Consider the following 27,993-nt stretch of genomic DNA (forward strand, 5'->3'; position numbering starts at 1 on the left):
CCCTCCCCCCCCGGCCCGGGCTCCGCGCCCCGCCCTCGCCCCGCCCTCCCCCCCCCCGGCCCGGGCTCCGCGCCCCGCCCTCCCCCCCCGTCCCGGGCTCCGCGCCCCGCCCTCGCCCCGCCCTCCCCCCCTGTCCCGGGCTCCGCGCCCCGCCCTCCCCCCCGTCCCGGGCTCCGCGCCCCGCCCTCCCTCCCCCCCCCCCCCCCCGTCCCGGGCTCCGCGCCCCGCCCTCCCCCCGTCCCGGGCTCCGCGCCCCGCCCTCGCCCCGCCCTCCCCCCCCCCCCCCCCGGCCCGGGCTCCGCGCCCCGCCCTCCCCCCCTGTCCCGGGCTCCGCGCCCCGCCCTCCCCCCCGTCCCGGGCTCCGCGCCCCGCCCTCGCCCCGCCCTCCCCCCCCCCCCCCCGGCCCGGGCTCCGCGCCCCGCCCTCCCCCCCGTCCCGGGCTCCGCGCCCCGCCCTCCCCCCCCCCGTCCCGGGCTCCGCGCCCCGCCCTCCCCCCCCCCCCCGTCCCGGGCTCCGCGCCCCGCCCTCGCCCCGCCCTCCCCCCCGGCCCGGGCTCCGCGCCCCGCCCTCCCCCCCTGTCCCGGGCTCCGCGCCCCGCCCTCGCCCCGCACCCCCCCACCCCCGCCCGGGCTGCCCGCGCCCGCCTCCGCCGCTCCCCCGCGCGGCGGCGCACACCTCGCTCGCACGCTCGGCGATCCGCGTGTATTACGGGGCTCTAATTTTAGACCTCGGGCTGGAAGAGGCCGGCGTGCGCGCGCACGGCGCGTCCCCGCGTGTGCGGGCCGGAGCGCGGCGCCGGGGCGGGCGGGCCGCGCGTGCCATGCGCGTCCGGGCCCCGGGGCCGGCGGGGGCGTGGCCGGGGGCGTGGCCGGCGCGGCGGGGGGCGCGGGGGGCTCCGCGCGGGGGGAGATCCGGGGGCGGGGGCGGCGCATGCGCGCTGCATTGTTTTGACTGAAAATGCCGTCGGTTTCGAAAGCGGCGGCGGCGGCGGCGGCGCTGAGCGGGTCCCCCCCGCAGACCGAGAAGCCGACCCACTACAGGTCAGTGTCCGGCCGCCCGGACCGCCCCGCCCCGCGCGGCCCGGCGCGGGGGGTGGGCGGCCCCGCCCGAGGTCGCGGGGCGCCGCCCGGGGCCCGGCAGCCTGGGGTTTGGGTGCTGCGCGCCTCTCCGGGCGCCTGGAGGCCGCGGCCGGGGGTGGGCGTCGGGGCCGCGCCGGGGTCCGGGGAGACGCGCGACCGTGTGGGCGCGGGCCGGCGCCCCGCGGCCGGGGCTCCCGGGTGGGGGGCTGGAGGCCGGGCCTGGCGCCCGCGGCCGCCGCGCCTGGCGGAGGTCGGGGGTCGCGCGTGCCCCGGGGCCTCGCCCTGAGGCCTGTCTGGAACCGAAGGGGGGGGCCGCGCCCGGGGTCGGAACGGCACCGGGGTCCAGCTGAGGCGCCCGGAGTCGGGACCGCGCCCGGGGTCGGGACCGCGCCCGGGGTCCAGCCGGTGCGCCGGGGTCGGGGTCGCGCCCTATGCGGTCATCTGGGCTCCGTCCCGACTGGCGGAGGCGGGGTCCGTCGGTGCATCCGGGTCTTCCGGGCTCCGGGTGGGCGCGCACCGGGGACCCGCCCCGCCCACGAGGCCCGGGCCGCCCGACGGCGGCGGCGGCGGCGGCAGAAGCGACCCGCAACGCTGTTTGTCTTTTTAGGTATCTAAAGGAGTTTAGGACAGAGCAGTGCGCCCTGTTTGTGCAGCACAGGTGCAGCCAGCACAGGCCATTTACCTGTTTCCATTGGCATTTCCTAAATCAGCGTCGGCGCAGACCGCTCCGCAGGCGCGACGGCACCTTCAACTACAGCCCCGACGTGTACTGCGCCAAGTACGACGAGGCCTCCGGGCTCTGCCCCGACGGCGACGAGTGAGTGGGGCTCGGCGAGGGGGCGTGGCCGAGCGGCGAGGGGGCGTGGCCGGGCGGCGAGGGGAGGGGCCGGCGAGAGCAGTGGGCGGGGCTCGGCGAGGGGGCGGGGCCGGGGGAATGGCCGGGCCGGGGCTCGGTGAGGGGGCGGGGCTGGGGTGGCGAGGGGGAGTGGCCGGGGCGGAGCTCGGTGAGGGGGCGGGGCCGGCGAGGGGAACGGCTGGGGGCGGGGCTCGATAAGGGGCGGGGCCGGCCGGGGAAGGGCGGGGCCGGCGAAGGGAGTGGTCGTGGCTGGGAAGGGGCGGGGCCAGGGAAGGGCGCGGCCGGGGTGGGAAGGGGCGGGGCCGGGGTCCCAGCTGCCAGGTCCCCTTCTCTGCCACGCTCTCCCTCCCCTGCCCCCGCTCCGTACCTGGGCCGGACACCGTGAGGCCAGCTCGGGGCCCGTGGGTTGCAGATCGCTGGCCTGCCTCACCTGTCCGGGCCCTGGCGGCACTGCCGGGCAGGCTCCTTTGGCTGTGGTTGTGTTTCCCAGGCCGGTGGGCTTCCGCCAAGCCTGGGGCTGCGGGACGGCTGGTGCTGGGCTGCGGAGCCTGCCCCGCCCCGCCCGCCCCTCCCCGCCTCTCCTGCCGCACCCCGCCCCGGCCCCCCCCCCACCCCGCCCGCCCCGTCCCGGACCCCCCACCCTGCCCCGTCCTCCCCACCCCGCCCCGAGCCCCGCCCCGGCCACGCCTCTCGCCGGCCCCGCCCCGGCCACTCCCCTCACCACCCGGCCCCGCCCCCCTCCCCAGCCGGTCGGTGCCGCCCCTCCTGCTGCTCAGCCCTGCTGAGTATCATCTATGTCACACTTGAAAACTTCCAGGAAGCAAGCTTTTGTGTACATTGTGTTTTTAAGCATAAATGGCTTTACTTTGAAGTCGTTTAGTGCACTAGAGACAGAGAGTCTCTCGCACTTCATCTGTCGGGCTGGCTTTGAACCACCATCCTCAGGTCCCAGCCTCTGGTAGCTGGGATGACAGGCGCGAGCCACCGGCGCTGTCGGTGGTGGGGCCTGAACTCCGGGCCTGGGCTCTGTCCTTGCGCTCCTCAGCTTAAGGCGAGCACTCTACCCGTGAGCTACACTGCCACCTCCAGATTTCCAGTTTTCTAGTGGTGTCTTGGAGATAGGAATCTCACGGAGCCAGGCATCCCTGGCTCATGCCTGTAATTCTAGCTACTCAGGAGGCTGAGATCTGAGAATCTCGGTTCAAAACCAGCCTGGGCAGGAAAGCCTGTGAAACTCTTATCTCCAATAAAACCACAAAAAAACTGGAAGTGGCGCTGTGGCTCAAGCAGTAGAGCGCTCACCTTGAGCTGAACAGCTGAGGGACAGCGCCCAGGCCCAGAGTTCAGGCCCCATGGCCAACAAAAAAAAATTAGTAATTGGATCATGCAGTTACTACAGACAGGTTAATAGACCGTCTGACTGAACAGAGGTTCATCACTGGGAAACCAGTGAGAGAAGAGTGCGTGAGGGTTGGGTTGGGACGCATGCCGCCTGTATGCGCCTAGAAAGAAAGCAGTGTGGCTCAGGCTTTTGCAACTCAGCGCAGGGTCTGGCTTCAGGTCTTTGGGCCCAGTTGTCCAGCTGGCTCCCTTGGGGTGCTCTCTCCGCTCCTCCCATCCTTCCACCAAGCACAGGAGCAGCTGCCGTTCCTCCCGATGAACTATGTATTTTGGTTCATGTAGAGTTGCTAGGAAATTGTGAACGGGTAGTTCCTTTTGGCAAGAATGAGGTCTTTTGAGCTCATTGGCTCTGTGTGTGTGCGTGTGTGCGTGTGAGTGTGCGTGTGCGTGCGCGCGTGTGTGTGTGTGTGTGTGTGTGTGTGCTCGGGCATTGATTATCCTTTAGCTTTTTCGCTCAAGGCTGCTCTACCACTTGAGCCACAGCTCTACTACTAGTATTTTTTTGTTTTTGGTGGTTAATTGGACATGAGAGCCTCATGTACTTTCCTGCCCTGGGTGGCTTTGAACTGAGATCTTTTTTTTTTTTTTTTGGGTCCGGTCGTGGGGCCTGAACTCTGGGCCTGGGCGCTGTCCCTCAGCTCTTCAGCTCAAGGCTAGCGCTCTACCACTGGAGCCACAGCACCACTTCTGGCTTTTTTCTTATGTGGTGCTGAGGAATCGAACCCAGGGCCTCGAGCATGCAAGGCAAGTGCTCTACCACTGAGACAACTTCCCAGCCCTGAACTGAGATCTTTAGATCTCAAGCTTTCTGCGTGGCTAGGATGACAGGGGTGAGCCATCTGGTCCCAGCTCCAAACTCATCGTTTTACTTTATTATCTATTACGTGGTTGGACAGAGCGGTTACAATGTCTTAAGTCAGATTAGGGGTCCAGTGCTCTGTGTCAGTGCGCTCCTTCCAGCCCAAGCTGATATTTAAACCATGAACTTACATCAAAGAGCATGGAGCCTTGTTCTGAACGGTTCTTTGGAGGGGTCTTGAGCTGGAGGCTGGCACCCTGTCATTGTTCCCAGCTGTCTCCCTCCCTTCTCCAGGCGGCCCCCACCCTTCCTGCCCTTGCCGCTTTCCTCAGTTCTGCTCTCCTTTCCCTTGGGCGCTCTGCTGTTTCTACTGCCCTGCGCCACCACCATTTCCTGGGTGGGTGGGCGCACGCCCTCACCCGCTTTCCCTACAGCTCCCCTCTCCACAGTCCCCCTCCCCCTCCCCACCCCGTCCCCCTCCCCACCCCCTCCCCCTCCCCACCCCGTCCCCCTCACTCCCCCTCCCTCTCCCCACCCCGTCCTCCTCCCCACCCCCTCCCCCTCCCCACCCCGTCCCCCTCCCCACCCCGTCCCCATCCCCACCCCCTCTCCCTCTCCACCCCCTCCCCTCCCCCTCCCCACCCCTCCCCCTCCCCACCCCCCTCCCCCTCCCCCTCCCCACCCCCTCCCCACCCCCTCCCCACCCCGTCCCCCTCACCACTGGCCTGGCTCTGGGGCCGCCTGGTACACTTTGGTCCGGTGGGCAGGCCTGCCCCAGGTGGGGTCCCATTGGCCTCCCTGGGTCATGTGGGTGACACCCTGCCCCATAGGAACGGAGTGCAGCCTGGTGGGCAGCGGGTCCTGGCGTGCGCCTGTGTGCGCTCCGCCGGGTCCTTCAGGCCCTCTCCTTGGTCCTGAGGTCGCAGCTTCCTCTTTCCTATCCGAGGGTCAGCTCAGGCTCTGGGAGGCAGCGGGCTGAGCCCCTGCCCTGCGAGTCGCTCGCCCCGTTGCTCTCCGAGGAGGCCGTGGCTGGGGATGCCACCGTCTGCACCTCTCAGCCTGCCTCCCACCGTGGCTCTTCCCTAACCCCTCCAGGCCCGGGCTCTCCCACCCCAAGCCTCCCCTTCCCTCTCCTGGGCCCTGAGTTCCCTGGATGCTGGCGGTAGTCACCACGCCTTCTCTGATAATGGCCTGCCAGGAAAGGACCGGCCCGCGTGCCGGGCACGGACAACTTTAGAACTGTTACTAAACGCGCCCAAGGCCTGGCTTCCCGCGCAGTCAGTGGTTGTGTTTGTTTTTCCCTGCTGTATACAACAGGGAGATTTGGTATCAGTCCTTAGGCAAGGGTCCCAAATTGGGGGTAGGTGCCTGTTTGGTGTCGTCCTCTTTGCAGCCAGATCAGAAGTCTGCGGCCCTGGTGTGGCGGGGCGGGGCGGCATGGCGGGGCAGGGCGGCATGGGGCGGAATGGCGGGGCGGGGCGGGGCGGCATGGGGCGGCATGGCGGGGGGCGCAGAGGGTCAGCCCCCCATCCGAGGGACCCGAGGGAACGCTCCACTCCTCTGCCTCCCAGGTGCCCCTACCTGCACCGGACCACTGGGGACACGGAGCGCAAGTACCACCTGCGCTACTATAAGACGGGCACGTGCATCCACGAGACCGACGCCCGCGGCCACTGCGTGAAGAACGGGCTGCACTGCGCCTTCGCGCACGGCCCCCTGGACCTGCGGCCGCCCGTGTGGGACATCCGGTGAGGACACGCGGCCCCTGCGGCCCCCAGGGCCGCGGCTCCCATCCCAGCTTGCTGAGACCCAGGGCCGCGGCTCCCATCCCAGCTTGCTGAGACCCAGGGCCGCGGCTCCCGTCCCAGCTTGCTGAGACCCAGGGCCGCGGCTCCCGTCCCAGCTTGCTGAGACCCAGGGCCGCGGCTCCCGTCCCAGCTTGCTGAGACCCAGGGCCGCGGCTCCCGTCCCAGCTTGCTGAGACCCAGGGCCGCGGCTCCCGTCCCAGCTTGCTGAGACCCAGGGCCGCGGCTCCAGTCCCAGCTTGCTGAGACCCAGGGAGATGCATTTCTTCATTCTCTGCCTTGCTCTCCATCTCGGGGTGTGTGGCTCTGTAGCCCAGCCTGGCCTCAAACTCCAGACCCCGCCCCCTCAGCCTTCTGAAGGCTGGGATTACAGGCGTGTGCCGCCACACCTGGCCCCCCAGGTGGACCCGCATGCTTCTGAGCAGAGCTAGTTGTGACTCGTGGGGGCTGGGTGAGGACCATCACTCCCCAGGGCTGCACCCGGGGGTGGTAGGCTGCCGCCAGTGTTGGTGCACGGCGTCCGGGCTGCCCGGGCCTGTGACGCTGTGTTCTTGCAGGGAGCTACAGGCTCAGGAAGCCTTGCAGAATGGCCAGCTTGGCGGCGGGGATGGTGTGCCCGACCTGCAGCCTGGCGTGCTGGCCAGCCAGGCCATGATTGAGAAGACCCTGGGCGAGGACCCCCGTTGGCAAGGTGAGCCGAGGGGGCAGCGGGAGGGGCGCCGCCCGGGGAGCCCGGCCCGGGCGCTGTGGGCGCTTGGACGGCTGGCGGGGGGCGCAGTCTGCGCCCAGGCGTCCTGCCCGCCCGCCCTGGCCTGGCTGCGCCGGCTGCCTGTCTCCCTGGGCCTCCACCTGTGTGCGCTCTCTGGTGCCTGGCATGGTGGTGGTGACCAAGGAAGGCTTGGGGGTTTTGTAGGTAGAGAGCACGCACAGAGCTCACTGTGTCCAAGTGAGCAACTCAGCGGCACATTCGAGTGTTGTGCCGTCATCACCTGTCAAGTTCTAGAACTTTCCCGCCGCCCCAGATGGAAACCCCATGGCAGCAGCCCACTCCCTGCTTGCTTGCCTCTGTCTGTCGGTTTCTGTCCACACCTCTCTGGGTAGTGAAGTTTTAAGAGTAGCATACTCATCCCCAAAGATGCACCGATGGAGCCACAAGCCCATGGTGGCTCTCAGGGTCTGCCTGTGCGTGGAGAAAGCCCTGAGCTAAAACCATGCTCAGCTTGCTTACTGAGATAGCAGTCTTGCTAACTTTTTCCCAGGTTGGCCTTGAACGGTGATCCTCCTGATCTTTACTTGCTGAGTATCTGGGATTGAAAGAGTGTACCACGATGCCCAGCCCTAATTTTTATTGCTTCAGAAGGAAATCTCAGGGGCTGGAATGTGGCTCAGTGGCAGAATGCTTGCCAGAATGCATGCACGAAGCCTTGGGTTTGATTTCTCAGCACCACATACACAGACAAAGCCAGAAGTGGCGCTGTGGCTCAAGTGGTAGAGTGCTAGCCTTGAGCGGAAGCAGTCCAGGGACAGCGCCCAGGTCCTGAGTTCAAGCCCCAGGACGGGCCAAAAGGAAAGGAAATCCCATCCCCGTTGGTAGTCTTGCCCTGCCCCCCTCCTCCGCCTCCGGCCGCCTCTGTTCCACTTTCGGTGTCTGGATGTCCTGTTCTGTACATCTAAGCCCCGTGGCCCCCGTGGCCGTGGCTTCTGCTGTGTGTGGCATTCTCAGGGCTGGCCCGCGTGGAGGGAGCTGTTAGCCCGCCCGTCTCGTGGCTGGAGTGTCCATCATGTGGCTGTGGGTCGGTTGGAGGCCCCGGGGCCAGGCGTCTGCCCCCCTGTTTTGTAGATGCCAGCTTCGTTCTGGGCAGCTACAAGACTGAGCAGTGCCCGAAGCCACCGCGCCTGTGCCGCCAGGGCTACGCCTGCCCACACTACCACAACAGCCGGGACCGCCGGCGGAAGCCCGGGAGGTTCCAGTACAGGTGGGTGGGTCGGCCCTGGCCGCGGGTCTCTGCTGGGGCACAGACGCTGCCTCCCGCCCCGCGTCCCACCCCGAGGGGCGTCGGCCCTGCGGTGGTCAGCGCAGGGTGCCTTGCCCCGGCCTGGCCCCCGGGCGGGCGTGACCTGCGCTGGTCCTCGCCCGCAGGTCCACACCGTGCCCCAGCGTGAAGCTTGGCGATGAGTGGGGGGAGCCCTCCCGCTGCGATGGGGGGGACGGCTGCCAGTACTGCCACTCCCGCACCGAGCAGCAGTTCCACCCCGAGGTGAGCGCCGCAGGAGGGGGGCCGCCAGCAGAGGCAGGGCCCGACAGGTCACCCTGCTACGGGTGGCCCCACGCGGGGGGGGCGGGGAGAGAAGGGGGGCCTGGTGTCGAGCTCCAGGGACGTGGGCGGCGGAGCTGGGAGGAGCGGGACCGGTCCGCTGCGTCAGGCCTGCGGTGGCCGTGGCCGTGGGCCCGTGGCGCCTGCCCTGTGGCCGGTGGACTGGCAGCCCCAGGACGGGGGCTTGGCCACCTCCGCCCTTCTCCCGGCCGCCCCGCCAGCGCAGCCCTCACCTCCGCTTTTCCTTGCTAGATCTACAAGTCGACCAAGTGCAACGACATGCGTCAGACCGGCTTCTGCCCGCGGGGCCCCTTCTGTGCGTTTGCACACGCGGAGAGTGAGTCGGCGGTCCCGGCGTGCACACGTGTGTGTGCGTGGTCTGGGGGCCCTCCTTCAGCATGTGTGATTGTTAGGGTCATCCCGTGCAAGCTTTGAGGGCTAGGGCGCTCGGCCCCCTGGGGGAGGCGGGGGGGGGTTGGTGGCACAGGACCCTCCTTTCATACCTGCCATAGACCCGGCGGTGCAGAGCCCAGGGGGCCTCCTGCCTCCAGCCCCCGGGGTCCGTGCAGACCTGGGTCCTGTCCTGCTGCCCCACCTGCTCACCCGCACCTCGCCCGGGGCGGCCGTGCTGCCCAGGACCCAGGGCGGGGCCTCTGTGGAGGGAGGGGCGTCTCTCAGCTCACCCTGGGGAGGCACCAGGGTCCCTAGAAGTGAGGCCGGCGGGTCTCAGCCTCCTGCTCACCGCAGGGAGTCCTGTCCCCAGGGAGGAGGGCGGCAGCCTCCTCTGCGCGCTCCCTCGCCCCCCGCTTTAGCGTTTGGGTTCCAGTTTTTTGGGGGTTTTTGGGTTGGTCATAGGGCTTGAACTCAAGGCCTGGGCACTGTCCCTGAGCTTCTTTTGCTCAAGGCCAGCGCTCTACCGTTTAAGCCACAGCTCCACATATGGCTTTTTCTGTGTATGTGGTGCTGAAGAATCAAACCCAGGGCTTTATGAATATTGGGCAAGCACTCTGCACATTCCAAGACCTACACTCAAATTTTACTTTCTAGTCTTATTTTGTGCTAATCAGGGCCTGAGTGCTGTCTCTTGAGATTTTTGCTCAAGGCTGATACTCTACCACCTGAGCCACAGCTCTGCTTCTGGCTTTTGGCTGGTTAATCGGCAGTAAGAGTCTCAGAGAGTCTCTTGCCTGGGCTGGCTTGGAACCATGATTCTCACATCTCAGCTGGAGTGAGACACAGGCCTGTCCTTCATTTTGACAGTAGTGTGGTTTGAACTCAGGACTTTGAGCTTGCCAGGCAGGTGCTCTACCACTTGAGACATGCTCCCAGCTCAGCTTTCTACTCTTTACATTTTAAACGTGGACTTTGAGTGTTAAATTCACTCAAGGCTTGAATGTGAAGACCTCACGGAGGCCTTGGTCCATGTGACCATCTTGGCTGGCCACCGTCCCCAGAGCAGCACGAGCTCCAAGCCCTGACTCTCTAGGGCCTGAAAGCCTGGCGTGTTGTCCGCTGCCGGTGGCCCTTAGCGCCCGCTCTTCTTTCTTGGCAGAGAGCCTCGGCCTAGGGAGCGAGTGGGGTTGTCGTGACCTGCCCAGCGGCGGCGCCCCGGCCCCCAGCAGTCAGCCCGGACATGTAAGTAGACGCGCCGGGGCCCACGGCAGCCTGAGGCAGGATGGCTGCCTGCTGGTGTTGGGGCTCCTCTCCACAATCTAGAAGAACCTCAGCCTGGGCTGGGGGGGGGTGCTGCAGTGCCGGCCAGTGAGCGGGTCCTTGGCCTAGCAGGTGCTTGTCTTCACAGAGCTGGGGGTGCGGAGGTCATCACGGAGCGGCATGGTGTGTGTGACACCCTGTCCCTGGCACTCCAGCACACTGGGCTTCGGCGGGGAGGGGCGTGAGGGCTCAGACAGGCGGCTTCTCGCTCTCGTCTGGAAGTCACGATCTCATTGCTGTCAGCCCCTAGACTGGGTCCCCTCGGTCATGACCGTGGGGGTCAAAGTTTAGCTGAATTTTGAAACGGGAACCAACATGCTCATTTGCTTCTAAGAAAGTTCCAGGCACAAGGAAGCATGCCCGGTCGGCTTGCCGGGGTGCAGACCAGTTGTGTCCGGGCTAGTGGGGCCTCTGCCCAGGCCCGTCCAGTCGGCTGGCTAGCGTGGGCTGGTGGGGGTGAAGAGCTGGGCACAGTCCCAGGGGACACTGCCCTCCTGGGACTTGCTCCTACCCACGGGGTCGTTGGCATTCTGCATAGAGACCCCTGCCTTCCCAGGGCCTCCCCCGGGAAATCCGGCAGGGCTGTTCCTGGGGACGCCCACTCTGTACAGCCAGGCCGAGCAGGCACCTAGGGGCCTCATGGGTTCTTCCCCACCTCGGATCTGGGCCAGGCACCCAAGCAAGACCAAAGGAGGGGCGTGCGCGTGTCCAGCAGGGCAGGCGGTGGGTGGGGGCCGCGGGCGGGCGTGGGGCATGGTGCTCGCATGCTGTCACCAGGGCTGCGTCCGCACCGAGCTGTTGTGGGACTCTCCAGGAATCAGGGATTTCCTGCAGGGCATTCACGGGTCACAGTTGTAATCCTAGCAAGGCGGGAGGGTGAGCTCGGGAGGACTCCGGTTCAAGGCTAGACTGGGGGCTGGGAAGGTGGCTCAGTGGTAAAGCACTTGCCTTGCATGCCTGAGGCCCTGGGTTCGATTCCTCAGCACCACATAAGCAAAAAGAAAAAAGCCAGAAGTGGCGCTGTGGCTCAAGTGGTAGAGCGCTAGCCTTGAGCTGAAGAGCTGAGGGACAGCGCCCAGGCCCAGAGTTCAGGCCCCACGACTGGACCCAAAAAAAAAAAAAAAAAAAGACTAGACTGGCCCTAGTATTGCCAAAAAAATAATAATTTCTTTTCACATTTCCAAACCCTGAGCGGCGCGTTGGCTGTGTGCTGTCGGGCGAGGTCTGCTCGGTCTTCCCAGCCTGAGCAGTTTTTCTGTTGCAGGCCAAGTGGAGAGAGGCGCCCTCGGAAGGCAGTCAGAGGTGCAGCCAGCTGGACGGCAAGCAGGTGGGCCCAGGGGCTGAGGGTTCCTAGTGCCTTTCTAACCTGTTTGTTTGAACACACTGTGGTTCTTGTTGGCTCTTGGCTCATCCGGTTAATACTGGTTTGGGTTTCTCACAGACGTTCAGCCGGCAGGTGAAGGGCCCTACTTTTTCTTTCTTTTTGGTTGGTTGTGGGTCTTGAACTCTGGGCCTGGGCACTGTTCTTAAGCTCAAGGCGAGCGCTCTACCACTGGAGCCACAGCGTCACTCCCAGCTTTTTCTATGTGGTGCTGAAGAACCGAACCTAGGGCCTGGTGCATGCAAAGCAAGCACTCTACCACTGAGCCAGCCCGTCATCTCTTTTGTATGGACATGAGTTAGTTGGGTGAGCGCCATCCGAGTGAGCTCATCTTCACCTGACTGTGTCCCCAAGAAGTGGCTCTGGGCACACCTGAGGTCCAGTGGGACTCCTGCCCGTGGACGGGCCTCTGTTCCGTCAGTCTGTCCTCATGAGCCCGGCGAGCCTGGGTGTGCGGTGGTTTCATGTTGCCCTCCCAGACAGCAGCCCTGGCTTCGCCGCTCGGCGCGGGTGTTGGTGTTTTGAGAAGCACCGTTTCCTCCTGACAGTGCTGCTCTACAGATTCAGTGGCAGGGCGTTTTTTCCTGTGAGCGTGTCCAAGCGTGGTAGGCATGCGTGTGGAGGAGGCTGTAGCAGGAGAAGCTCATGTGTGAGGCCAGCTTGAGCTACATGTTGAGACCCTGACTGGGAGGGGTGGGGAGGGAACGGCCTCAGAGTCCTGGTGAGTGGTAAGGTGGAGGCCTGGGGCGCTGGCTCACACCGGCAATCCTACCTGCTGAGGAGGCTGAGCCGGGAGGACTGGCAGCTTCAAAGCCAGCTTGGGCAGGATAGTCTGCCAGACTCTCTCTAGTTAACCTCCAAAATGTTGGACCGGGGGTGTGGCTCAATGAGTAGCCTTTGAGCCAGGAGCAAGAAAGCTGAGTGAGAGAGCTTGAGGCCTTGAGTTCAAGCCCCCACACCAGCACGTGCGCACAGGGGACGATCAAGATGGTAAATTTTATCTAAACAAAAACCGAAGTTCGCAGCGGGAGGTGGCATGGTATGCCCCGGTGGCTGGACGGCGACCCACGCCTGGCGATGGTGCGCTGGTGACCGCGGGGCTGCGGACAAGGTCGGTCCACAGTGCCGTGCGGGGCCCCGGGCCCACGCCTGCCAGCCCTGCGGCCCGCAGTGCCGTGCGGGGCCCCGGGCCCACGCCTGCCAGCCCTGCGGCCCGCAGTGCCGTGCGGGGCCCCGGGCCCACGCCTGCCAGCCCTGCGGCCCGCAGTGCCGTGCGGGGCCCCGGGCCCACGCCTGCCAGCCCTGCGGCCCGCAGTGCCGTGCGGGGCCCCGGGCCCACGCCTGCCAGCCCTGGGCGGACGCAGCCTGGCCGCAGCCTGGCGGGGAGAAGCGGCGCGGCGGGCTGCCGAGCAGGAGGGGGCTGGGCTCGGGCAGGGTCGGGAGCAGACCCCGGGCACAGCTCACCTTGTGCGTGTTTTCGGACAGAACCACCTGGCTGTGTTCGCAGTGGTTCAGCCCCGGGCCCCCAGCGCGGGCTCGAGCCCCGGCTCGGGCAGCTCCTCCCCCACCGCCGCGCCGGACGCCGCCGCCGCGGGCAGCACCGTGGAAGCCGTGCTAGGTGAGTCCGCGGCCCCGCCCCGCCCCGCAGCGCGCGCGGGCCCCGCCCCGCCCCGCAGCGCGCGCGGGCCCCGCCCCGGCCGTCTGGGCGCGTGAGCCTCCGGGGGGGAGTTAGACGCACAGAACGTGCGACCCGGGGCCAGGCGGCGCTGCGGGCCCGGAGCTCCCCGCTCCCCCGCCCCGCCCCGGAAGGCGGGCCACCGCGGGGCCAGGCCCGGGAAACCGCACACTGACCCGCGGCCTCACCTGCCAGGCGGGCGCTGCCGAGCGGGGCGGGGCCGGGCCGCCGCGGGCTGCGCGTCTCCACCGAGACGGCCGCGCGCTGGGGGCGGAGCCTCTTCTCTGTATGGACGGGGCGGGCCCGCGCGCTGGGGGCGGAGCCTCTTCTCTGTATGGACGGGGCGGGCCCGCGCGCTGGGGGCGGAGCCTCTTCTTTATATGGGAGAGGCGGGTCGGCTCGCTCTCCATATAGGGGGGCGGGTCGGCGCGCTGAGGGCGGGGCCTCCGTTCTCCGCACGTGGGGCGGGCCCGCGCGCTGGGGGCGGGGCCTCCGTTCTCCGCACGTGGGGCGGGCCCGCGCGCTGGGGGCGGGGCCTCCGTTCTCCGGACGTGGGACGGGCCGCGCGCTGGGGGCGGAGCCTCTTTATATGGGAGAGGCGGGTCGGCGCGCTCTCCATATGGGTGGGCGGGCCCGCGCGCCGGGGCGGGGCCTCCGTTCTCCGCACGTGGGCGGCCCGCGCGCTGGGGCGGGGCCTCGGGCGGAGGCGGGGCGGCCCGCGCGCCGGGGCGGGGCCTCGGGCGGGGGCGGAGCGGCCCGCGCGCTGGGGCGGGGCCTCGGGCGGGGGCGGGGCGGCCCGCGCGCCGGGGCGGGGCCTCGGGCGGGGGCGGGACCTCGGGCGGGGGCGGGGCGCGGGCTGGGTTTGAATCTGCAGCTGAAGCGGGGCGCCGGCTGGCGTGAGTCAGCATTGGGCGGCGGCGCGGCGACCCCGGGGCGCGGCACCGGGCTGCGGGGCGTCGTGACTCGGTGCACTGAGCGGGGCGCGCGGGCGTCCCCCTCGCCGGTGCTCCCGGAGCCGGTGAGTGCGGGGCGCGGGGCGCGCACGGCTCCTCCGTGGGACCAGGCCCTGCTCTCCGCCCTCGGGTGGCCGGGAGCTCGGGTTGGGGGCGCGCGTGCTCGGGCTGCGGCGCCGGAGCTGGTAACGGGGTGGGGCGGCTGGGACCCGCGCGCCCCCGGCCTCCCCGCGCCCTCCCGCCCCGGCCTCCCCGCGCCCTCTCACCCCGGCACCCGCGCCCCCTCACCCCGGCCTCCCCGCGCCCTCCCGCCCCGGCCTCCCCGCGCCCTCTCACCCCGGCCTCCCCGCGCCCTCTCACCCCGGCACCCGCGCCCCCTCACCCCGGCACCCGCGCCCCCTCACCCCGGCCTCCCCGCGCCCCCTCACCCCGGCACCCGCGCCCCCTCACCCCGGCCTCCCCGCGCCCCCTCACCCCGGCCTCCCCGCGCCCTCTCACCCCGGGACCCGCGCCCCCTCACCCCGGCCTCCCCGCGCCCTCTCACCCCGGCACCCGCGCCCCCTCACCCCGGCACCCGCGCCCCCTCACCCCGGGACCCGCGCCCCCTCACCCCGGCCTCCCCGCGCCCTCTCACCCCGGGACCCGCGCCCCCTCACCCCGGGACCCGCGCCCCCTCACCCCGGGACCCGCGCCCCCTCACCCCGGGACCCGCGCCCCCTCACCCCGGCCTCCCCGCGCCCTCTCGCCCCGGCCTCCCCGCGCCCTCTCACCCCGGGACCCGCGCGCCCCCGGCCTTGTGCCGAGTCATGTTGGGCCAGGTGTTGGCTGTCTCCCCAGCTTGTGCCCTTCCCAGCCCCAGGTGCTCCTGGTAGCTGGGTCTGGGGCTACAGCTCAGCCTTTCTGTGTTTACATAACGAGTCTCGCATTTCTGGTGGTTTTGTTCTGTTTTGGGTTTGCCCATCCTGGGGCTTGAACTCAGGGCCTGGGCGCTGTTCCTGAGCTGCTTTGCTCAAGGCGAGCTCTCTACCACTTGAGCCACAGAACCACTTCCGGTGTCTTCTGTGTATGTGGTACTGAGGAATGGAACCAGGGCTCCCGACAGGCAAGTACTCCAGCACCCAGCCACACTCTCCGTCTCCAGTGGCTTTTAAAATTTGTGCTTGGTGCTGAGGTGGGCGGCACTCGGGGCAGCCCGAGGCCCTGGGCCCTACCTTGGGCCCAGCTGTGTGGGGTGAGGAGGAGGGAGCAGCTTCTGGTCTCCAGGAGGCCCCAGGGACATGCTGACCGCTTTGCAGCCACTCACCCTTGCCGACTGCAGCTGAGCTGCAGCAGGAGTCCCCGTCCCGCCCTGTGGGGTTCACCCCGCTGCCCCGGGGCCCTGGAGTCCCCGTGCTGAGTCAGCGCTGCCCAGGGAGGAGCTGGTCCCCTCTCCTGCCTCCTTCGCTCCTGCCCTAGTTCACGAGTTTCTGGAAGTTTCTGGAAGCCTGCCAGAATAAGTCACGGATCGCTCTTACCTGGTTGTCTGGGTACTGAACACCAGGCCCACACGGCCGCGCCCGGTCAGCTCCATTCAGGGCAGGGCCCTGGAGGTAGGAGAGATGGGAGCAGGGCACACCTCCACGGCTCATTGGCATCTTGCGGGCTGACACACAAGTTTTAGGGCCACGCAAATCCAGGATTGGAGGGGCTGTTCTCGCTCCACAGCAGCCGTGGAAGGGGCGGGGCCGAGGAGGGGCCGGCTGGGGCCCTGTGAGGTCTGCACACTACAGCTCGTCCTCAGAGGCCGGAGGTCAGAGGCGCTGGCAGAGCCTGAAGGTGGTGTGGCGCGTGTCCACGTCGGGGAGGTGGCCGTTGCTGTGGGCAGGAAGGCGGCCTCAGCATTTGGAGTGGGGTGACCTCCTCCCCCACACCGGGTGCTGCTGGGAGTAAGCGCTGGGCTGCGCGTATGGGAGGCTGCAGGAGGGCACTGGGGCCCCGGGAGCCGCTGCCAACCCCCCCAGGAAGATCCGACCATCTGGTCCCTTCATCCTGCTCTGAAGAAATGCGCCCAGCAAGGGCAGTGAGTCAGGAGTGGCTGAGGGGCGGGAGGCCATCCACGGGGGACCGTGCCATCAAAGTGGGGCTTGGCATCCGGAGAACAGGGCCTGCCGCTGTGCTGGGCCACGCTGGACCAGGTCCACGTGGGGTGCACTGTGAGCCCCAGGACCGAGCGGCCAGGGGAGAGGCTAGCGCAGCGGAGGCTCTGCTTCGCTTCCCGTGCTTCCCCCGAGTGGATGCTGCGGCCGCCGGGGGATTCAGTTTTCAGGCTGCAGCGTCCATGAAACCAGGCTGAGATCACGCTGCTGGGGAGGCTCGCGAGCCGCCCACGGGAGGGGCCGGGCCCCACGGGGAGGCCGGGGGGACCTAGGCCTGTGGGAAGGACCAGCAACAGGTTTGGGATGCGGGACCACCCCAAGGGCCTTGGCAGCAGGCTGTCCGTCCAGAGGGGAGGACCCGGCCCGCTTTCCCCAGGAGTGTTAGGGAAGACCAGCTCTGGGTGTGGCTTCTGCTTTTGGCTGGTGGAGCCTCTAAGTTTGCTTCAGCCGTGGGGGTGCCAGGGCCCGCAGGCCTGCTGCCCAGCCACAGTGCCAGGAGCCACACGCTCGCTGGCCTGCGCCGTGGGAGACTTGTATGGCTAATGCTTAACAAATGGCAAGACGTTGGAGAGGCAGCGGGGCGCAGCGGGCCTCTGCGGGTGGGCAGCCCTGTGGGGGCTTCGCCTGGCCGCCATGCCAGGTGGGGCTGGGGCCGCGGCCGCTCTCTGTCCCCAGCACCCCTCCTGCCCCTGGCTTCAAGCTGGGGCCCTGGGCTCAGGCTCAGCCTTCTGGGCGGGGGCTCGCTGTGGGCTGAGCGGTCCACGGCAATGCGGGCTGCTTCTTCTCACAGGTTCTGCCTTAGATCTTCGTCTTAGCGACATAAATATTGCATCCCTAGAAAAAGACCTGGAGGAGCCGGAGCGCCGGGACCCAGGACTGCCAAGTGAGTGCTGGGCTGCCGGCTTGCTTCTCCCTCTGGCAGTACGGTGTTCGAGTCAGGCCTGGCTGGCTGCCGCTTTTGCCACATTTGCAGGCCTTCTCAGATCTTAGCCACTTCAGGGATCCCCCGGAGCCCTTGGGAGCATCACCCCGGAGGGCCCCTGGCCCGAGCCTAGGACCCCTGCAAGGTCTCTCTGCTCAGATGCCGAGGGGCTGATCCGCCAAGCCAGGGGTAGGAGCAGGAGCAGCTCTGGGGGCCCAGTCTCTCCGGTGCCCTCTGAGCCCCACTCTGCCCCGCCCCGCCCCGCCCCGGGGTCCGCAGGGCAGAGCTCAGGGCAGGTGTTCCTGAAAACCTTTTCAGACTTCAGGCCGAAAGTCTAGGAGTCCCACCTCACGTCTGACCACTTGCCCCCCCACACCAGATAGAGACGCGGCAGAGAGCGGGGAAGGGAGGTTATCCCACGGCACCTGAGGAAGACGGCGTCTGTGGAGGTGCCGATGCCGGCCTCCGGTTAAAAGGGAGAGCCGATAAGAAAGACGCTGTTCAAACAGCCCCAGTGTATCTCAGGCCGTGTTGCAGAGGAGCCCAGGCCGTCTGCCGGGGTCCCCTGGACGGCGGGCTGATTCGGGTGACGAGCAGGCATTGCTTGCTTGGGGGGCAGTTAGGTCTCGGGCCCCCGTGCTGATTGGCTCTTCCTGGAGACCCAGGTGGCTCAGGAGGGGACAGTGGGGCGGGTGCGCAGGTGCGGGGGTGCGTGCGCCGCCTGCGTGCCTCGCCTCACGCGGCCCCCCTCTGCAGGCGCCAGGTCGCTGGGGGGCTCGGCGCCCGTCACCATCCCCGGCCCCCTGCCCCGCTCGCCGTCCCTGCAGTCCTCCTCCTCGCTGTCCACCTCTCCACTCGGCTCCCTCTCCCAGTCCCTGTCCCGGCCTCTGGTCTCCTCAGCCATGACGCCCCCCCAGCAGCCACCGCTGCCCCTGCGGTCAGAGCCGGGCCCCCTGGGCTCCGCAGCCTCTTCCTACAGCTCCTTAGGTGAGTGCCCGGTGCCCTCCCTGCCCCGCCCTGGGGAGGCTCACCTGACTCGGCTGGGCCTCTTCCCCTGGAGGCCCTCCCTGACTCTTCCTGCCGCACCCCCGCTGGACCTGGTTGGCAGAGGCCATTTCTCTGAAGGCGTCTGTCGCAATGCGGAACGTGCTTTTGTGTTTGAGCTGGCGCGCGTTCGGGCGCTGTGACAGTTCCGTATTGTCTGAGGCACCCGCTGACCTCACGGCCTCCCGTGCCGCCTTCAGCCCTGCTCGCCGCCCGCCAGCTCCCCGCCAACCTTCAAATAAAACCAGCTCAACAGCTCTGTGTCCATTTTCACATAAGCAAATAAAGCACCCATCGAGCTTCCATCCACCCTCTCCACTCCTCCCCGACAGGGTGCCCTGTCACCCGCTCTGCTCATGCCCACGCATGGCACCCAGGGGCTTCCCCATGGTGACTCCCAACCCGCAGATACCATGTCACCTCCGCGCTACCTCCGTACTCCCGCCTCCTTCCTGTTCTACGGCTTTTTGCGGCATGCCTTGCACCCCGTCCGTCTGGTGCTGTGACGTATTCAGTATTCACCTTCCACGCGGAATGCTCTCTTTTTTAACGCATCACCACTTCAGGGCCTCCAGCGTCTTGTGTGTAGAGCCTTCGAGAACTTGTACCTTTTCTGTTCCAACTCCCTCTCAGGCTTGAATGGCGTCCCTGGGAGCATCTGGGACTTCGTGTCTGGCAGCTTTTCCCCCAGCCCATCCCCCGTCCTGAACCCAGGGACCATGGCCCCGGCAAACGCCAGTCCCAGCAGCGCCGAGCTGGCCCGGGTCAGGCGGCAGCTGGATGAGGCCAGAAGGAAGATCCGACGGTGGGAGGAGTCTTGGCGGCAGGTGAAGCAGGTGAGCGGGTGGACAGGCCCCACGTGGGAGGCGTGAGTCGGTGCCCCCCGCGCGTGGAGAGCCGCCCGGAGCCACCCTCGCTCCTGCATGAACCCCTTGGATTTCAGGCCTGCGACGCGTGGCAGCGAGAGGCCCAGGAGGCCCGGGAGCGCGCCCGGGTGGCAGACAGCGACCGCCAGCTGGCCCTGCGGAGGAAGGAGGAGGTGGAGGCCCAGGTGAAGCGGCTGCAGCAGGAGCTCGAGGGCCTCGGCCTGGTGTCACCGCTGCCCAGCGACATGGGCAGCGTCCCACTGCCCCAGCTGCACTCCCTGCAGAGCCAGCTGCGCCTGGAGCTGGAAGCCGTCGACGGGGTGAGTCCTGGCCAGGGCAGTGGCAGCTTCTAGGCTATCTCCTGGGGGGGGAGGGGTCGGGCTCCCACAGCCTGTGCTGCAAGTGTCTCTTCTCTATCGGGCTGGCTTCTGTGCTCTTCCTTCCGGCAGTCAGTAGGCTGTGCCTTGTGCAGACTGGCTCTGCCACTGCACGGTGGTTAGAAGCGTGTGTTGCTGCATGGCTGCCTTTGGGGTGCTCGGAGGAGGTGAGAGCTCACACCTGTCCACTCCTCGCCCCGTCTTTCACATTGGGTCATCCTGCCAGCACCTCTGGGGCGCTTCACAGCCCAGCCTCACATGAGCCTGCTGTGGCTGCAGCTGAATCCAGCGCCGCGGGTCTCTCAGGGCCCCACCTGCCAGTCCTCCCCTGTGGCCGTGGTGCTCCAGGGAGCATGTTTCCCCTGCCTCTGACTGCCCAGCCACCCTTCTGGCCGGGACCCATCATCCTTGAGTGCCCCTGGCTTTGCAGACGGCCTTGGACTCTAAGCCCCACCCATCCCTCCCCACAGGTGATCTACCAGCTCCGTGCCAAGCAGTGTGTGGCCTGCCAGGAGCGGGCCCCTGGCACCGCTGCGCAGCCCTGTCAGCACCAGGTCCTGTGCGACACATGTGCAGCCTCGGCACCCGAGTGCCCTTACTGCGAGGGCCAGAGCCCGTGGTGACCGGAGCGGAGCCCGATGCTGCCGAGCACCGTGAAGGGCCGCCGTGCACTGCTGCCAGGACGTGAGTCTCTGCCAACCGTGTGCTCACCAGCGGTTCCAAGGTGTTTTCAAACACCTTAAAAACAAGACCCCAACCCTGTCTGTGGGGGCTCGTACCTTGAGGTCTGGGCCGTGGATGGGCCCGTGCTGGTCAGCCAGCCTCCCGCGAGGCCAGGCCTTCTCAAAGCACTTTGTAAACCGAGGAATTTAGTTAAGACATTTTAAGCTGCTTTCTAGGTTCATGTTTTTAATATGAGGTAACATGAAGCTTTATGTATGTACTGTGAACTTTGGAGTTTCCTATCGGTTTATTGTTAACTCTTAGTACAGTGAATAGATTTCGTATTCTGAAACTACTTACGAAGTGAGAGCATTTATCTAGTAGCGAGGAAGATCTAGGATTTTTACTTTTTCAAATTATTTGCAAACAAATAGTATTTATAAGCAGGGTGATTATTGAAAGACATTTAGAGGTTTTGAATTTCCTGAGGAACTCACTTTCCTAGCGAGCACGTGCACACAGGTAGCAGTTACGCTTGTGTCTGGAGCTGGCACTGAGCAGTCTGCACGCATCGCGTAACCTGCGGCCACCTTCTCTAAGTGCCTGTGCCTTGCGTCAGAAGTAAGGGAAGTGACTGGTTTGGCTTTGATTTTTCCTGTGAAGACAATTTGATGCTAACCGAAGGGCCCAGATTCACATTGGAGAGTCTCGGACATTCACTTTGGAAGCAGCTGTGTTCTGAAGACTTACCTAACAGGCAGTGGTGCTTTGTAACTTCCCAGAGCCATCTGGGCATGGGGGTGGGGAAGGGGGGATAGGCAGACTTAATGGACAATGGGGTGCAGTGGAGCATCAACCTACGTGGACCGTTAAGCAGAGGCCACCACGGCCTGGCCTGGACCCGCAGCACAAGTCCAGTGCAGTGATTTGGGCCCTAGCTGGTCAGGACTGGACGGCCTGGACACCTGGGGAGACATCTGGACACCAGGCTTCCCCTCCCCTGAGGCTTTGCCAAAGACTTTTAATAGCATTTTTTAAAGTGCAAAGTGACTAGGTTAACATTTTTATCAATGACCAAACTAGAATGTATTTAATATAGGAGATTTAAAAGCATTTTTAATATGACACAGGTAGAGAATTCTCTATCATTTTAAAGGAAATGAATCTATGACATTCCACAGCTAGTCGTTACTAAAAGCAACTCTTGGTTTTAGTGAATCTTATTTTGTTCTTAATTATATAGCGAATGACTTACTAGCTCACTACCTAGAAATCGCGTATTTTTGTGCTATTGTTAATCACTCTTGATTATTTTTATTGATATTTATGCACTTGTTTCATGTGGGCCTCTGGTCTTTTCGAGGACAACAGGCCAGTGTTGATGATTGGTATCGTGCCTAGACTTTTTCAAGTTAGTGAAACGGCTAGGCTCCATCCACACGGGCCAGTCCCTGTGTGGGGCAACGGAGCTTCAGAGCCTGAAGACAGGGAACGGCCAGCGCCTACTGACCCGGGGCACGGCTCCTCGCCTCCCTCCTGTGGTGCAGAGCGCTCCTGGGCAAGGGGCTGAGGGGAGGAGGCTGGCGGCCCGTGTCAGGCTGGGCCAGGACGGAGGCTGTGGGAGCCCGCCCCACCCTTGTCTGTGTTGCCCATTGTGTCTCTGGGGTCACGTTCACAGTAGATTAGAGTGGCAGGCTTCCCAGTGTGGGCACTTCCTGCGGACTTCAGCGCAGTGCGGAAGCCTTGTTGCGCACACCTGGGTGCGTGTGCATTGGCGGCCTCCTGGTCTCCAAGGTGTGTTTATACTGCATAATCATTTACGTGTGGTCAGCTGTTAACATCTGTTTAAATTTTTTACACTATAGCGTTTTCGCAATGGTTTACAGAACTCATGGAATTATTTTTATCAGTATGGGACTTCAAATTAAACCTCTCCGTCTTTACTGTGCAGGTCTCCTTTGTGCTCACATTGAGGGACGGCACTGTCTGGCCAGGTGGGTGCAGAGGCGGTTTCCGCCCGCTGGCCTGCCTGGCCCTCCTCCTCTCCCCTCGCTCCAGGTTGCTCAGGTCACAGGGCGTTGCCACGCAGCCCAGGGTCTCCTCTCAGCTGCTCTGAGAGCCCGTGAGTGGGGAGCCCCTGGCCCAGGTGCTGTTCCAAACGAGATGGTTCTGCCAAAACCCCAGGGAGCAAGTCGGGATTTGCCCCACAGCGCTGCGTCCCCAAAATGCCCGGGCCTTAACACCAACCTGTGGGCTTTGAGAAGGGGATGCCATGCTGGCTGAGCAGCGAGGTGAGCCTCTGGATCTCCTCGGTCAGCTCCGAGTGGGCCTAGAGCGGGAGGGGCAGGTCAGTGTGGCGTGGCAAGTCAGGCCTCTGTGGGCGGCAGCCAGTGGCTGGCTGTCCTGCGCCCTACCTTCCTGCACGTTTCCAGACTCTCCAGCCCCACGGCCTTCGGCGCCCCCTCCCGGGCAGGCGAGTTTTCTCCCAGGGCCTTCATGTAGCCAGCATCCTCAAACAGCGCCCTCAGCAGCTTCTTGTAGCCCTGGAGGTGGACGTGGCACGGGAGCAGGGGCAGGGCGTGCGGGTCCCGGCTTCCCCCTGGGTGGGCACAGGCTCACCTGGGAGGTGATGAGCTCGTCGGCCAGGTCCTGCGCCAGCTTGTCCCAGTGCCGCTGCAGCGCCTCGGGCAGGGTCGGGTACACTGGGGACAGGTGCAGGTTAGAGGAGCCGCCCTAACTGCCCCGCCCCGCCCCGCCCCGCCCCGCCTCACCTAGCAATGAATGCGGGTGGCAGACCAAGGGTGTCTCGAAGGTCAGGGCGTAGACGCAGGTGCTGGGCTCGGACACGTGGGCCAGCCGGTTGCTCTCGCCACAGGTGAGCTCCACCTGGGGAGGGGGCTTCAGAACGGGCGTGGGCCTGGGCCCTCCCCCCGGCCTCTCCCAGCCCTCACCTTACTCTGGCGGCTCCGGGTGCGACAGGAGTCGCCCTCACTCATCCACATGCCCGTGAAGGTGTTGTTGCTGATCTCCCACTCGTGCCAGATGCTGGGATGGCAGGAGAGCAAGCTGGGGCCGGAGAGCAGAGCCCCGCCCCCACCAGAGCCCGCCCCCTCCACTCACCCTAGAATCCCGCTGTAGGCGTTCCAGCGGAAGGTTTGCTCATGCTGGGTCACGTTGTGGAATGGGCAGAACTCATACTTGTAGCTGGGGACACGGGAGCATCAAGCCACCCCTGGGCACTGCCACACAGCCGCCCCCTCAGCCCCCCCTTCCCTGTCCCCACCCACACTCACGTGGACTCCACCAGGCTGAAGCACTTGCCAGACAGCCTGAAGAGATGAGCAGGCCCTGGGGAGGAGAGCGCTACTGTGAAATCACCACGCTGCAAGGCCTAGGGGCCACAGACTGAGACGCCACCTGGGAGGGTAGCGTCCCCAAACCCCATGTCTGTCCCTATGGAACCCAGGAGCCACGAGACACTGCCCGACCCAACCTCCAGGGCCAGTCCTTGTGATGGCCCAGAGCACCACCGGGCCGGCGGGGGCCGGCGCACACAGCAAAACCAGGGAGATGACAGGAAGCAAGGCAAAGCCCCAGGAGAAGAGCAGCAGGTGCCAGTGCGCGTGCCCGTCATCATCTCTAGTTAACCACCAGCAAAAACCCAAAGTAGCTCAAATGGTAGAGTGCCAGCTTAGAGCATGAAAGCTTAGGCCCAGCACCCAGCCCCAGAGTTCAAGCCCCAGGATCAGTACCCCCCAAGACACGACTAAAAAAACGGAAGAAACCTCCCAAGAAAAAGCCCAGTTTCACCAGTAAATTCTTCTGACCATCTAAAGCATTTCCACCAATGCTTCTCATACTTGCAAAACTTGAAGAGACCACGACCCAGCTCACTCTGTAGCTCAGCAATCAGCCCAACAGAGACATTGTGAAAACTGACCAACACACTGCATCAACACCGATGCTAAAATCTTCAACAGAAACTAGACAAGATGGCTCACACCTATAATCCTAGCTATTTAGGAGGCTGAAATCTGAGGATTACAGTTCAAAACCAGCTGGGGAAGGAACGTCAGATAGGCATCTCTAGTTAACCAGCAAAAAGCTCTAAGTGTAGGTGTGGCTCAAGTGGTAGATCACATGTTGAAAGTTCCAGCATGCGTGTGTGCGCGCACACAGCATGGCTTAAGTGGTAGAACATCAACTGCCAGCAAGAAAGCTAAGTGCAAGGCTTTGGGTTTAAGCCCTGGTACCAGCATAACCAAAATCCTCAACACTAGTAAACCAGGCTCAAAAATGAGGGCTGGACAATACTGGGATTATATAATCACTTAATCACAATTAAAAAAAAAAAATGAAGGTAGGGAGGGAAGGGATGCTAGGGGGAAAACAATGGAGGGGGGTAAAAAAAAAAAAAAAAAAAAGGGGCTGGGCCGGCACCTGTGGCTCATGCCTGTCATCCTAGCTACTCAGGAGGCTGAGATCTGAGGATCACAGTTCAAAGCCGGCCCGGGCAGGAAAGTCTCTGAGACTCCTATCTCCAATAAACCACTAGAAAACCAGAAATGGCGCTGTGGCTCAAGCGGTAGGGTGCTAGCCTTCAGCTGAAGAGCTGAGGGACAGTGCCCAGGCCCAGAGTTCAAGCCCCAGGACCAAAAGAAAAGGGGGGCTTAGCCGGGCGCTGGTGGATCACGCCTGTAATCCTAGCTACTCAGGAGACTGAGATCTGAGGATCGCGGTTCAGACTCCTATCTCCAATAAACCATCAGAAAACTGGAAGTGGCGCTGTGGCTCAAGTGGTAGAGCGCTCCCCTTCAGCTGAAAAGCTGAGGGACAGCGCTCAGGCCTAGAGTTAAAGCCCCACGACCGACAAAAAAAAAAAGGGGGTCTGGGGGGTCTGAAGTGTGGCTCAAGTGGTAACCTGCCTAGCAAGATCAATGGTCCAGGGTTCAAATCCCAGAAAAACGAATTGGGGGGGGGTAGCTGAGGCTGTAGTCAGTGGTAGAGGGCTTGACCCCCAACACTGCTGAATAAAAATATTAGCAAACCAAACTCAGAAGTAGAAAGGAAAATACTTGGTCAAGTGAGAAATTTTCCCTGAACACAAAGCCAACCAATATTGATACACCACACTCACAGCATTTGGTAAACCACATCGATGGGATGGAGCGGGGCTGCATAAATCATTTCAACTGAGACAAAGAATAAATTGTCAGCCCGGCACCAATGTCCGTGAGACTTGTATCTCCAACTACCTACCAAGGAAGCCGGCAATTTATTACCACAAAAGCTGGGAATGAAGCTATGGCTCAAGTGATAGAGCGTTAGCCTCGAGCAAAAAACCTTAGGGACAGTGCCCAGGCCAAGTTCAAGCCCTAGGATGGTGCGCTTGTGCACACACACACACAGTACACTTTCAGAAAGCTGCACTTCACATGCTACGTGCTCACGTTCCATGCCCTCCAACCGTGGGGAGAGGGACATCCTGTGCACATCAGAACGGTCAGCCAGCCAGGCCCAGCTGCTCCTGTGCCATCCTCCGGCTGTTGGAGGCTGGGCCAAGTGCTTGTAGCTTTGGGGGCGCCGCCTCCTCTGAGGAAGTGTACTGACCTCCCTAGATAGCCCAGCTACAACCCATCTTGCTGATGTCCTCCTGCTCTTCACCACCAACCCTGCCCACTGGTGAGAGGCAGAACCCGGAGGATCTTCGTAGCAAGAACTCGTCTCAAAATAAGAGGCCAAGCTGGGCACTGATGGCTCACACCTGTCATCCTAGCTACTCAGAAGGCTGAGATCTGAGGATCACGGTTCAAAGCCAGCCCGGGCAGGAAAGTCCGTGAGACTCTTATCTCCAGTGAACCACTAGAAAACTGGAAGTGGCGCTATGGCTCAAGCGGTAGAGCGCTCACCTTGAGCTGAAGAGCTGAGGGACAGCGCCCAGGCCCAGAGTTCAAGCCCTACAACCCACACACTGACACACACACACACAGGCTGAGGATGGAGCTCGGCGATCAGTTCTTGTGTGGCACTGACTCATTCTGTTACTGTGTACAGGACAGGAACTGCCCCAGCCGCTTCCCTTACAGGTGGCAGAATCAAGACCCCAACAGCCGCCACCTGGGGGAAGGCCTGACCTCTCCACCCACAGGTGAAACCCAAGCGGGCGCCTGGGCAGCGCGTGCCCACAGGTGAGCCCTGTGCAGAGGCCCTTCCCAGTCACTGGGCAACACACCCTCCTAGACAACACCCAGTCGTGGCTCCTTCCGAATGCTCCTTGTCCTTCTGGGGGCAGGGCAGCCTCCCGGGTGCACCCAGCCCATCTGGAACGCCTCAGACGCCAGCGGTAAAAAGTGCTGACCGGGCCTGGGAAGGTGACTCAGTGGTAGAGCGCTTGCCTCGCGTACATAAGGCCCCGGGTTCGATTCCTTAGTACCACATAAGCAAAAAAAGCCAGAAGTGTGGCTCAAGTGGTAGAGCACTCGCCTTGAGCTGAAGATGAGGGACAGCGCCCAGGCCGAGTTCAGGCCCCACAACCGACAAAAAAAAAAGGCGCTGACCGCCTCTCGGGTGTTGAGTGGGGCTCGGGGCCCCTGGTCCAAGGCGCCCGGGTGGGGCCAGAACTCACCGGACAGGGGCGACGGCTCCCTCTTGGGCTGGAGGCGGCTGGCCTGGGGCAGGAACGGGTTGTTCAGCCTGGTGGACACGGCGGGTCAGGCCTGCGGGCAGGCGGCTGGGGCCGCGCATGGACCAACGGCCCGGGCCCACCGCCCCCCCCATCCCGCCCGGGCCCACCGCCCGCCCCACCCCGCCCCGGGCCCCGCCCGCCCCACCCCGCCCCGGGCCCCGCCCGCCCCATCCCGCCCGGGCCCCGGCCCGCCCCATCCCGCCCCGGGTCCCGCCCGCCCCACCCCGCCCGGGCCCACCGCCCGCCCGCCCCATCCCGCCCCGGGCCCCGCCCGCCCCACCCCGCCCCGGGTCCCCGCCCGCCCCACCCCGCCCCGGCCCACCGCCCGCCCCACCCCGCCCCGGGTCCCCGCCCGCCCCACCCCGCCCCGGCCCACCGCCCGCCCCATCCCGCCCCGGGTCCCGCCCGCCCCACCCCGCCCCGGGCCCACCGCCCGCCCGCCCCATCCCGCCCCGGGCCCCGCCCGCCCCACCCCGCCCGGGCCCCGCGCTCACCCGAACGTGTTGGGCTCCTCCACTACCTTCATCTTCGCGGCTCCGGCCGGCAGGGGCCCTGCAGGGAGCGGGGCGGTGAGATGCGGGGAGCGGGCGGTGAGATGCGGGGAGCGGGCGGTGAGACGCGGGGAGCGGGGAGCGGGCGGCGAGACGCGGGGAGCGGGGAGCGGGCGGTGAGACGCGGGGAGCGGGCGGTGAGACGCGGGGAGCGGGGAGCGGGCGGCGAGACGCGGGGAGCGGGCGGCGAGACGCGGGGAGCGGGCGGCGAGACGCGGGGAGCGGGCGGCGAGACGCGGGGAGCGGGCGGCGAGACGCGGGGAGCGGGCGGCGAGACGCGGGGAGCGGGCGGCGAGACGCGGGGAGCGGGCGGTGAGACGCGGGGAGCGGGCGGCGAGACGCGGGGAGCGGGGAGCGGGCGGTGAGACGCGGGGAGCGGGCGGCGAGACGCGGGGAGCGGGCGGCGAGACGCGGGGAGCGGGGAGCGGGCGGTGAGACGCGGGGAGCGGGCGGCGAGACGCGGGGAGCGGGCGGCGAGACGCGGGGAGCGGGGAGCGGGCGGTGAGACGCGGGGAGCGGGCGGTGAGACGCGGGGAGCGGGCGGCGAGACGCGGGGAGCGGGCGGCGAGACGCGGGGAGCGGGCGGCGAGACGCGGGGAGCGGGGAGCGGGCGGTGAGACGCGGGGAGCGGGGAGCGGGCGGTGAGACGCGGGGTGGGGACGCGGGACGCGGGCGCCGAGCCACCGACCGTGCGCCGCCGGCCCGAGCAGCGGCAGCAGCAGCAGCAGCGGCAGCAGCGGGCTCGCTGGCCGCGCCGCCATCGCTCCGGCGCG

At 65.6% G+C, this 27,993-nt stretch overlaps 2 protein-coding genes and 1 long non-coding RNA gene across 3 annotated transcripts; 1 reads left to right on the forward strand and 2 right to left on the reverse strand.

The window, feature by feature from the left end:
• The first annotated feature begins 957 nt into the window (after positions 1-957).
• On the forward strand, positions 958-21,928 carry Unkl (unk like zinc finger). The gene is made up of 15 exons (XM_042698280.1): positions 958-1,040; positions 1,687-1,896; positions 5,707-5,883; positions 6,498-6,631; positions 7,781-7,916; positions 8,081-8,198; positions 8,508-8,592; positions 9,808-9,890; positions 11,233-11,295; positions 12,835-12,967; positions 16,903-16,995; positions 17,791-18,021; positions 18,712-18,914; positions 19,022-19,264; positions 19,792-21,928. The coding sequence occupies exons 1-15, from the start codon at positions 958-960 to the stop codon at positions 19,942-19,944; spliced, it is 2,145 nt and encodes a 714-aa protein (XP_042554214.1). The 3' UTR covers positions 19,945-21,928.
• Positions 10,209-18,763, reverse strand: LOC122123802. The gene is made up of 3 exons (XR_006150445.1): positions 18,681-18,763; positions 11,351-11,359; positions 10,209-10,219 (listed from the first exon to the last, which is right to left on the reverse strand). It is a non-coding gene; the product is annotated as an uncharacterized LOC122123802 (long non-coding RNA).
• Gnptg (N-acetylglucosamine-1-phosphate transferase subunit gamma) lies at positions 21,070-27,988 on the reverse strand. Its single transcript, XM_042698282.1, has 11 exons — positions 27,909-27,988; positions 27,164-27,221; positions 26,610-26,677; positions 23,278-23,332; positions 23,105-23,188; positions 22,936-23,029; positions 22,756-22,870; positions 22,604-22,686; positions 22,399-22,527; positions 22,232-22,313; positions 21,070-22,153 (listed from the first exon to the last, which is right to left on the reverse strand). Exons 1-11 carry the CDS (start codon positions 27,979-27,981, stop codon positions 22,053-22,055), a joined length of 942 nt encoding a protein of 313 aa, XP_042554216.1. The 5' UTR covers positions 27,982-27,988; the 3' UTR covers positions 21,070-22,052.
• Positions 27,989-27,993: the final 5 nt, after the last annotated feature.

This window comes from Dipodomys spectabilis, unplaced genomic scaffold, assembly GCF_019054845.1.
Source record: "Dipodomys spectabilis isolate Male_0828 unplaced genomic scaffold, ASM1905484v1 ptg000231l, whole genome shotgun sequence".
NCBI lineage: Eukaryota > Metazoa > Chordata > Mammalia > Rodentia > Heteromyidae > Dipodomys > Dipodomys spectabilis.

Excerpts from the sequence above, each read along its gene's own strand:
- Unkl (XM_042698280.1), top strand. The coding sequence starts at position 958 with ATGCCGTCGGTTTCGAAAGCGGCGGCGGCGGCGGCGGCGCTGAGCGGG. Across the intron at positions 1,897-5,706 it reads CTCTGCCCCGACGGCGACGA|GTGCCCCTACCTGCACCGGA; the intron begins GTGAGTGGGGCT and ends TCTGCCTCCCAG. Across the intron at positions 19,265-19,791 it reads AGCTGGAAGCCGTCGACGGG|GTGATCTACCAGCTCCGTGC; the intron begins GTGAGTCCTGGC and ends CCCTCCCCACAG.
- Gnptg (XM_042698282.1), bottom strand. The coding sequence starts at position 27,981 with ATGGCGGCGCGGCCAGCGAGCCCGCTGCTGCCGCTGCTGCTGCTGCTG. Across the intron at positions 22,871-22,935 it reads CCCGGAGCCGCCAGAGTAAG|GTGGAGCTCACCTGTGGCGA; the intron begins GTGAGGGCTGGG and ends CCCCCTCCCCAG. Across the intron at positions 22,687-22,755 it reads CCACCCGCATTCATTGCTAG|TGTACCCGACCCTGCCCGAG; the intron begins GTGAGGCGGGGC and ends ACCTGTCCCCAG.